This window comes from Egretta garzetta, unplaced genomic scaffold, assembly GCF_000687185.1.
Source record: "Egretta garzetta isolate BGI_Z169 unplaced genomic scaffold, ASM68718v1 scaffold30, whole genome shotgun sequence".
In the NCBI taxonomy this organism is placed as follows: Eukaryota; Metazoa; Chordata; class Aves; order Pelecaniformes; family Ardeidae; genus Egretta; species Egretta garzetta.
Window position 1 is genome coordinate 3,353,240 of NW_009258383.1, and position 11,087 is coordinate 3,364,326.

At 38.4% G+C, this 11,087-nt stretch overlaps 1 protein-coding gene across 1 annotated transcript in view; it reads left to right on the forward strand.

Annotated features, from left to right (window-relative positions):
- The window catches only part of VPS50 (VPS50 subunit of EARP/GARPII complex), a gene marked incomplete at its 5' end in the record, with an annotated part of 100,849 nt that overhangs the window by 17,210 nt on the left and 72,552 nt on the right, over positions 1–11,087 (forward strand). The window contains 6 exon segments of the mRNA XM_035896985.1: positions 474–544; positions 972–1,089; positions 1,176–1,211; positions 3,731–3,813; positions 7,397–7,439; positions 11,019–11,087. Coding sequence (XP_035752878.1) covers positions 474–544; positions 972–1,089; positions 1,176–1,211; positions 3,731–3,813; positions 7,397–7,439; positions 11,019–11,087 — 420 coding nt within the window.

Here is an 11,087-nt window from a genome sequence, read left to right on the forward strand (position 1 = left end):
CAGCAGGATACAGTTAACATTCATTATGAAGTGACATCAGTGAATTGGTAGAACACAAGTGCTTCTAAACAAGAAAATGCTGTGTGAAAAATTATTTTTGTTTGTTTGTTTGTCTTGCTGCTTTCTGGCATAGTAAACACTGTGCTTCTGTCCCTGAAGCTTTGATGATTCTGCTGTAGTGCATTAATGGTATAGAGATTTTTAGGCTACATGTACGGTATAGAAATGTCCCACTGCAATGAAAATGTATTTCATGTATCTTTCTTCAAAAGAGAATTGTATTTTAAAAAACAGTTTATATTAATGTTACATTCCAGTCCTTAGCATATATAAAATGATGAAACAAGTAATATATTAAGTAACCCTAAAAAGTCATTGTAACATCTTAAGAGAAACCTACTAATCACTAGTCTTTGTTGGTGTCTAGCACAACTTTAACTTGTTTATTTATTTAACCTGTTGTCTCTCTGTAGGAACTTGAACGTGTTACATCATTGCAGACTGGCCTTCAGTTAGCAGCTGTTATTTGCACAAATGGAAGAAGGTATCGTGCTTAAATAATGGCAGAGACTGAAAGGGGGGAAAAGTATTTAATAAGAAAACTGTAAACCCCGGAAGTTTGCTTGCTGATGATATTTCCCATTTATGTCCTGAATGGAATTAGCAATAGCAGTTAAAGATACTGAAACAAATACCAGCTGCTTTCTCTCTTGCAGCTCTCATTCTTTCAATTACGAGTTCTCTTTAAAACAGGAACCTTTTGAGATACACCATTGGTCCACAGACAAGTTCTGCAGAAGGGAAAACATACCTACTTAGTAGTCTGTTGGTATCATCTAAATTTCTGGGTTTCCCTAATAATGCCGACAACCTTGTTTTCTAGCATGTATTTTGATTGACATGTTAGAATTTATTAGAAATGTTTTATTTTACATATTGTCAAAGATTATGTTCATTTTTAACTTTTGCAGACACTTAAATATAGCAAAGGAAGGCTTCACACAAACTAGTTTGGGGCTTCTTGCAAATCAAAGGAAACGACAGTTGCTTATTGGACTGCTGAAGTCTCTGAGAACAATAAAAACACTGGTATGTACAGTTGGTTTTGTTCAATGGCAAAAAAGGTTTTCTTAATTTTTGTGTAGTTACCACTTTTTTTTTTTTTTTATTTTTAGCAAAGAACTGATGTGCGTTTAAGTGAGATGTTGGAGGTAAGTCCCTGCCAGACTATTGTAATTTGAAGCTATTCTAAGGCTACTTCTGTCTGTCATCTTAATTTTGTCCCTCTTTCCTTCCTCCTGCAAACAGTCTACGTGTGTGTGTGTGTGTGTGTGGTGAAATTATATTTTTATTCTTTTTTTAAATGTTGTTGGAAATACTTCATATCAAATTAGATGCTCCCTATGCTGGGTGGAGGGTAGTCTTTTCTGTCAAAGACTGATCCTGTCTTTAGATCTGGGCACTGAGGCTTGAGTTAGTTCAGTAAGAGTGCTGTGGAGTCTTCACTCCCTCCCTACCCTCAACTTACACTTCTTTTCTGGCCTTAGCTTGATATTTGGAAGAAAAATAAAGGTGAGCTTTAGCTGATTGTTGATACGCTGGATCTGGATAAAGTACTTCTGGTATATTACTGTACACATTTTTATATGGGCTTCCTACTTAGTATTTTATTTGTAAGTGTAATAGTTTCCTTATTCATTGGGTTGGCTTTTTAATAGTTAGTTGCAGAGAACATTGCAGTATGCAGGACATGACACTGAAAATTCTACTGACGCAGTATGTATACTGCCTAAAAATGCAGTAGATCCTACACAGAGCAAAAGATCGATCTTGTCTTAAGGTGATTAATTGTATGAAAGACAGCTTCAGAATTTTATTGACAACTATATTTTAATCATGTAGTGTAACAATTTTGAATTGCTAATTTGCCAAATATTTACAGCTAATACTGGATGGAGCATCATTATGATAATCCCTAGTTACCAAATTTGGAAATGGAGTCTTAATAATTGTAACTCTTAAGTTCTTTGAGTTTAATTCCGTCTTGGGTAACACACCTTGTCTCAGCACACTCAGCAAGAATATATTAATTTACAGGTTGCATAAACAGTGCCTTTGCCCAGTAAGCCCTTGTACAACGATTAGCTTTTCATTTCTGTGCTGTATTGTATTGCATATAAAATCAGGTCTTCACTGTCTACTGGTAGGAGTTGTCTTGCAACAGAGGTGAGGGTGCTGCGTTCACACACAGACCCTAATGCCTGTTCATAATAATTTGCCAGTGATTTTTAAATGTGAAAGGCTGAAACTGCTCTTTTTGGCTAAGTGCAGTTTTAGAGCTGTGCTCAGTATCAGTTCCCAATAAGGTATCCCAGATACTGGCCAATTTTTGTCTTTTCTCCAAGAAGTAGTTATAGCTTGGAATGTACATGAGAGCTACTATTTGCCATTCACAGAGGAACATTTAGATAGGGTTCCCAATTAAAAAAAGACAAGACACAAAGCTATAATAACTTACAAGGGTAAGCTGCATCTGGGATATATTAGTAATCTATGTTATGCAAGGCTTTCTGATTTGAGCTCTGTTAGACTTAACGGAGCAAGTACCATACCAGGTTTCCAATGGAGAAGGATGCAAAGAGCTGTAAATGCTGCAATCATTTTAGATCAATGTACTGTTCTGTTTTCACCTAATGGATAATGTGTTCGGGGGTTTTTTTGTGGTTTTAGCTAAATTTGATCTGCATTAGAATGCTGCTGTTAAAACCATTTTCATTTCAGAAACTCCTTTATGATAATTGCTGAATATAAATTGCTTTTGCGTTTTTACTCTTCCGTCAATGACTTTGAAATTCCACTAACAGCACATTTGAGCTCTCTGAAGCGCATAATATAACGGATATAATTAGGACAAAAAAGGGAAGCTCTTAGCTATTAAAGAGGGTTTTCCTTCCTTTGAGAGCCTTTCTGGACCTGTATCTAATAGAAAACAAAAATAGTGGTTATACCCAAGGCAATACCGGTGTTCTGTTGGCAAGATCCTGGGGTTTTGCACTTTTGTGTGTATGTGTTTGTTTTGGCTTTGTCCTGGCGTCTTCATGTACTTCCTGATTGATCGGTCTACCTGTTGGATATGCTTCTTATAAATTAGGACAATATTTCCCTATTTTTTTTCTAAATTATGTTCCTTTTGTCCTGGGGCCTTTTGTGAGCTGGTTGTCTTTAAATTAATTAGCTGTAGAATTTGTCAAATTAAATAGTGTTTATTTGGGCATAATGTTGGAGTGTGTCCCTTGTCTGGTTTTGAGGTTTTATAAACTACAGTAACAGCCTGTGAGTGCCTGAAATTACCTCTTTCATTGCTCATTAATAGATCATATTGTATTAACAAATGTTTGAAAACCGGGAAGCTGTTAGTTCTTTTGTAATAAAAACTTGCTGATATGTTTTGTATGAATGCATAAGGAAACAAAACATCAAGTCAATTGCATAAGGTAATGTAACACATAGCATTTTCTGATGTTGCTAATGTTGCCTGTTTCTAATTCTAAACTGCTTGCCCCTGAAGTTCTGCAACAGACCCTCACTCATTTCCTTTAACTTTACTGTCTAGATGTAAGAGGCAAAATACTTTGTTCCTAATGTTTATACGTAAGCATGCAAGCAAAAATGGGTGTTGCAGTGCTTGCTTCAAAAGCCAAATTAGCTTTCCATTGTGTTTCATCCTAAGGAAGAAGACTATCCAGGAGCTATTCAGCTGTGCTTGGAATGCCAGAAAGCTGCCAGCACTTTCAAACACTACAGTTGTATAAGGTAAGGTGACGTTGTGCAGATTTCAGCTTCTGTATGATATTATTTGTAAATGGTATAAAACAGTGATCATTAATTCTCATTCTTTAAAGCAGCTTTTAATTTTCTGTTTAGAAAAGTACAACAGAGGCATTTATAAAAGCATCCTCTGTAGTTTCCCCCCACACTCCCTGTACCACTACTAGCCGGTATCATAACACTATATAATCTATGTTTGGGCTATGTCATTGTTTTGTAACTGTTGCAGTATGTTGGCAGGTAAAGTTTCAACTAAGGCTGAATTATAACTGTGCTACAACCTGTATCCTAGAGATACCAGAGCTAATTTTTTAATAAGCAAGTTTATATTCTGGAATTAGTTTACCTACAGCAAGGTGGCTTGTGGAGGATAACTCACACTGATTGTTGGCAATGAAATTAGCAACTGCAGAGCTTCATGCTGTCATGGAGAAATTGCTTTCAGAACCGGAACTAATTTGAATATCTGCAGTTCCTAGCTTAGAAAGACTTGATGTTTCCATTGCTTTTTAGAAAGAAAAAAAAAGAATTGGGTAAACATTAAGTTCAAAGTCATAATAGATATTACAGTAAAGGAGTAAAACAAAGTGAATTTTGGTGTTTCATCCACTAAAAAGATCATTGGATTAATTAGATTTACTTTTTGTGTTATGTTTAATTAGAATTTTAAACTTGTGGGTAAAATTCTGAAATGGTTTGATATGCTGTTGGAATGCTGTCTGACTTAGAAGAGCCAAAATCTGTGAAAGCACATGCTTTGCCTCTCTCTGTCCTCTAAATCTATGCTTTGTTGCAACTTCAGAGTAATTACCCATAATCCTTGATTTCAGTTTAGGACATGCTTTTGAGGTATAGTTGCTTAAGGATCCGAAGATGCACCAAAAAGTATATAAAGTTAGAAATTGTACCTAGAAATAAGCCTCTCTCTATTCTGAAGTCAGATTTCAAAGCTGCTTTTTGCTTTCTTTTTAATTCCATAAAACTTGGGTGTAGATATAAATTGACTGTTGTCGCGAATGACTGACTTTACACAATTTTGATTTAGTAGCAGTTTAGAATTTATTTGTGCCTTTACAGCAAATCGATGGATTGGATTGTGATATTTCAATAGCACTCAATCATCAATTGATTAACAAAGTGATTTGATAAAATTAATCAAAATGGCTACTTAGTTAAATATTGAAAGATGGCAAGGTTCACTCTATTACTGTGTGGGAGAAGTACACAAAGGAAAATTAAGTTACACTCGGGTTAGAATGGTTCACACAGAGACCATGGATGCAGAGAATAAGGAGGACCCTCCTGTTGAGTCCTGAGGTTCTTGCTTTCTAAAGTCCTTCTCAGAGAGGAGTCTAGGTGTGGCAAGGTCCAATCATAGTCTCAGACTTGGTCAACGGTTTATGTCTAAGGATAATGTATATCTAGCAGCAGTCTAAGACTCACTTTGAATTAAATCACACATTTAAAGATTACTTAAATTGATTCACACATGCATACACACAGACATGATTATATTTTTATACACACACACACACACACACACATAATATAAAGGTATACCTGCTAAAAATTCCCCTCTAGTTCACTGAAATACTCACATCGAATGTCTTGGCATTTCTCAGCAGGCGAGGGTTGAGCCTCAAGGAGTGACAGGTTTCAGCCCAGGCTCCGCTGTTGGTCTCCAGCGATGGACCTCTGATTTTTGCAAACTTGAGAGTTTGTGAACTCTGAGAGGCCACCTGTTCAGAGGGAGATACTGGTTGCAGCCTGCTGTGGCCCAGGAGAGCTCAAAGGGCCTCACTTAGCACCGCTGTTTAGAGGGCCATGAGATGATTGGCTTTAGCTGTTAGTAAATTTCCATCCTGGCCGCAATCTGGGTCTGTAATTACGGGAATTCCAGTAACAATGGTACCACTTTGCTCGGGTTACGATCCAGGTGAGGTATCTTCCAAGGCTGTCGGGGGATAACTGTTCCTGCTCTCGCTCCCTGCCTTGACCAGCCAACTGGTGTTTCTAGTACGGGCGGTGCCACTCACTGCCTCAGCCATGCAGGAGTTCCTGGTACAGTTAAGAGGCAATTAACTGACCAACTCCTTGCACAAAGGCCAAGGTCTGGTTGAAATTCCTGAGATCGTAAAGCGGTCCAGGAGAAGAAGGTGGGGGGGATACAATAGCACAACTGTACAGTCAGCATTTGCTTACATATATTAAAATTTTGAATCCCTTCCTTATATAGTAGTGAATGAAAACTATTTTTTCTTTTTTGAATGTTGAAAAATCACTGTGATTTCCCTCAGTCCTTGATAATTTAGTTGTTGAGAAGCAAGATGACTCCTGAACAACTTTTGCTCTGCTTGACTCTACCTTCTGTAGAGAGATGGGTCTTGCAGTCTTCAATACCTGTGTCTCATCTATACTTTTCAGTAAGCTCTCCTTAGTATTTATTGCTCTTTCTGATGCTGTGTGGAAGGCTTGTTGCATGTGGAGAAACAACAAGGAAATACTGGCTACTCAATTTAGCGTTTAATGCCAGCTCTTTCTGATGTAGTCTTTTCTATTTAAACCTTTCTTTGGAGGGTGTTGTATCCAGGTTATATAACTGAACCAAAAAAAGGGGGGGTGACGGGTGTATCATTTAAGTGGAGAGAACTAGGTAGGGAAGCTAGAAACTATCTTTTGATAGTTAACATAGACCCCTTAGGAGAAGATTCAGAGCACAGAAGTAAGTTTTCTAAAATCAGGTATGGTGATTATTCCATGAAAATTCTGTGCTTTCCGTACTTGAAGAGAATATTCTGACTATTTCTTGGTTGCTTTGACCCTTCCAAACAAAAACATAGTAGTCCTATTTTGTGTCTTATTTTTCTGGCTGGTGTTTAAAAATTTCAAAAGCTGATTGTTGGAAGGAAGCCATTGTGCCTTTCTTTGTCCTAAATAGTTTCTCTTATGGTAGCTATTTTTAGTAACCTTTCTATACCAAATATAGCTCAGAGAAGTGAAATGATGGTCTTAAAAAGATTTTCTGACAGTTATGTAAGCTTAAATTCTTTTTTCCTATAGTGTTTCTTTTTTTTCCTGTACTGTTTCTGTAAGGGGTTCCTGAGCCACAATTAGAAGTTACTATACCATAGTCTGCAAAGTCTTTACAGCCCTGACCTTTGTGAATATGTTCTGCTGTAGACCACAGTGCCAAATCAAAACATTTAGAGCATGCAGTTCTTGGGCGTTGGGAATGTCTTTGAATGCTTGGTTAAATCCTAGCAGGATGGGGTCTTGTCTGGTCCCTCTTAACACTGTTGCATTATAAACCTAGGATAATGTGCTGCTGCAGCAGATATTTTAATTTGAAGTGTTAGGAGTACTGCAAATGCCTGCAATAAGTGTGTTTCAGTAACAGCAGTAGTGTGGCGATGCTACTCTGACACAGTAACAGCAGGTTAATGATTTATAAGTTACTATATTGTGGCTCAGTAACAGGCAAATGTGTTTTTTTGAAACAAGAAACTTGGTGTGAAATGTCACTATGATCAGTAGTTTTACTTTAAACATTTTTTTCTTTCATTAATAGTGAGTTGAATTCGAAACTGCAAGACACCTTGGAACAAATAGAGGTAAGAATTAATATATTGATGTTTAGTACATGTTAGTATTTAACCTCTAGGTACTAGAGCTTTCTAATACATTGTTTTTAGCAGTTACAGAACGTGCACATTTCTTTCAAATACTGTCTTTAGAATGCTACAGTCATTGCATTCATGTAGACTTCTGTGCTGCAGTCAACCTAAATGCTCCATAATACATTACCAAACTTACGAACCCAGCTCGCTAATTGTGCCCACTCTAAGTGATAAAGCAGTCAAAGAAAATAGGCACATAACATTTGAAGTACTGGGGCAAAGGTATGCTCCCTGTATGATGAAGATTTATGGTGGTTTTCAGTCCATGAACTGCTGTGAGTTCTTCAGACTACTCCTAAATAGCTGTGCAAAGTAAATTAGCAGCATGCCAACAGGTTTGGATAAGGTACACAAGAGATCAGAGTTTCACTAGAAATTTTAGAGGTCAGCAAACTGGAAATTGCTCGATAGGGCCAGTGCTAAGCTATAGGAAGTAAGACTTGAATGGTTAGGAAAGAGGTCACTAGATGCCAGGTGCCCACCAAAGCCTCTCTATCACTCCCCCTCCTCGAGTGGACAGGGGAGAGAAAATGTAACAAAAGGCTTGCTGAGGTAAGGACAGGGAAAGATCACTCTGCAATTACTGTCAGGGGCAAAACAGACTCGACTTGGGGAAATCAGTTTAATTTCTTACCAATCAAGTCAGAGTAGGATAATGAGAAAGTAAAACCTGAATCTTAAAACACCTTCCCCCTACCCCTCCTTGCTTCTTGGTCTTAACTTCGCTCCTCAGTTCTCTACCTCTTCCCCAGCAGTGGCGCAGGGGGTTGGGGAATGGAGTTGCAGTCAGTTCATCACACATTGTCTCTGCTGCTCCTTCCTCCTCAGGGACTCCTCACACTCTTCCCCTGCTCCAGCGTGGGGTCCCTCTCATAGGAGGCAGTTCTCCACAAACTTCTCCAATGTGAGTCCTTCCCATGGGCTGCAGTTCTTCACAAACTGCTCTGGCTTGGGTCCCTTCCTCAGGGTGCATCCCTTCAGGAACAGACTGCTCCAGCGTGGATCCCCCACGGTGTCACAAGCCCTGCCAGAAAACGTGCTCCAGTGTGGCCTTCTCTCTCCACGGGTCCACAGGTTCTGCCAGGACCCTGCACCAGCGTGGGCTTCCCACGGGGTCACAGCCTCATTTGGGTCCATCTACCTGCTCCAGCGTGGGGTCCTCCCTGGGCTGCAGATGGATATCTGCTCCACTGTGGACCTCCATGGGCTGCAGGGGGACAGCCTGCCTCACCATGGTCTTCACCAGGGGCTGCAGGGGAATCTCTGTTCTGGTGCCTGGAGCACCTCCTGCCCCTCCTTCTGCACTGACCTTGGTGATGGCAGAGTTGCTCCTCTCACATATCCTCACTCCTCTCTCTGGCTGCAATGGCTGTTGCACAGCTTTTTTCCCCTCCTCTTAAATACATTATCGCAGAGGCACTACCACTGTTGCTGATGGGCTCAGCCTTGGCCAGCAGCAGGTCCACTCTATTGGATGTAGGGGAAGCTTCTGGCACCTTCTCACAGAAGCCACTCCTGTAACCCTGCCACTACCAAAACCTGGCCACCAAACCTAGTACACTCCACTACTAGGTAATTTTGAGTTGGAACTTGGCAACCTTTTTGTAAGAAGTCTAGTAATGTCTATATGTATAAAGTATATGTAGCACATGTAAAGCCTATACATGTAATGCGTAGTAGGAAACTGAAATAGCTATCTGCAGTTCTCTATGCTTCTGGTCATGTGCTCTTTCTGCTCATGTGCATGTATTACTGTAGCTCATTATTTAATTCCCTGTAAAATTAGAACTTTGTTATATTTTCTTTATTTATGCCTTTGTACTTCTGATTTCTTGCAAAGCTTTTTTTTGTTCTTTCACTGTTACATGTTCTATTCAGCACATGGTTGGTTTGAAAGAACTAATGAAATGATTGCTTTCTTCTCAGTCTCACATAGGTCAGTCGTTAAACTTTTTTTTTTTTAAGATCGCTCAGCTCGCATTCCTATTGCTTTCATTTACTTGCCATTTATTCCTTGTGAACAAACATTGATGCTGCTTAAAAGGAGACATGCATCTTTACTTCCTTCCAGTAACAGCTTTGTAGAGCAAATTCTGCTCATACTAAAGTCTGGTAAAGTGTGCCATGTTGTTTGATGAAAGCAGTTCCTAGCTAGCTAAATATTCAAGATTTTAATTTATTACTTGTGAATTTATAGAAATATTTTCCTCATGTAAAAGTATCTTATTTTCTGCTGGAATTATGTCTATGGATATGGGAGAAATGTAAGTCATCCTGAGGATCATAGAGTGTTCCTGTGAAGTACATGCTCTATATAGAATCATATTTTTTGTGCTTAAAGAAAATATTGATCTGCTTAAGAAAAAAAAAACCCCCACACCCCCCAAACCAACCAAAAAAAACCCCTAAACACCTGAACCCCAACAGCAACACCCCCTCACCCCTCCCACTCCCCCCCAAAATCTCTAGGATTAAAATCCATAAATATTTTGTGGCTGAGTAAGTAAAAGTACACAGGGACTAAACAACCATCTCCTGTGGTTTCTGTTTGCAAGAGCAGCAAACGCTACATTGCAAGATCCTTAAATAATAAAAAATTGAAATGGCTTTAGTGACTAGCAAGGAGAGAAAATAACTGCTTGTTGTATATGTTACCATGTGTTACTGAATCTTGTTTTCTTTTCTTGCATTGTTGATTGAAAATAACTAGAGTTAAGCTGTGTATCTCTGAATGTATTATAGCATCTAAGTGAGGATTATGTTCTTAAGCTACATGGTCAAATTCTTGGAAGCTTTATTAGTTAGTCATTAAGTATATGATCCTATTTTAGTTTTTTTTTCATTCAGTGCACATAATAGATTAACTTCATTTATTGCAAAGCTGTTCATTATTCTCAGACACAGCTCTGGTGGCAGAACTAGTAATTGTGTATATGTATGCGTGTGTGCTTTCTTTTGTTTCTCCTATGGTACTGATCATTGTGCTGGTACAGTACTCTATAAATGACATTTCACAATGAACTTTTAAGTCAGATAGTGTTAATTCCATTTAATAGATGGCAGTCAAAGAGTTAAGAAGTCTATAACTGAGTTGCTTGAACTGAAACACCTGTGGAGCATTTTCTTCTTTTTTTTTTCCCCCAGACCTGGGTTTTTCTTAGGAGTGTGAGTAGACCAAGTTAGAAATCCCAGCTCTCCCATATTGGGGTGCTAGATCTTCTCAAAGTAAACATCACTTTAAATTTGACCTCAGTGAAGTAGTGTAATTTTTACTGTGCTTGTTCTTGGAAATGGTGGAACTGTTTGGCTGACAGAAATTTCAGACTGAAGTACTTCAGGCTGCAAGAAGTAATATTTGAGCACCTCAGAATATTCCAGTAATGTACAGTCTTGGCTATTTTACAAGCATAATTATCAGATTGTTTAAATAAACATATTTTCCTCACTTGTTATTAAGTAATGTATTACTTGACCTGTTTTGATTAACACATTTTTTTTCCTTCATGTATGTAGGAACAATTGGATGTAGCGCTTTCCAAAATATGCAAGAACTTTGATATCAGTCATTACACAAAGGTTCAG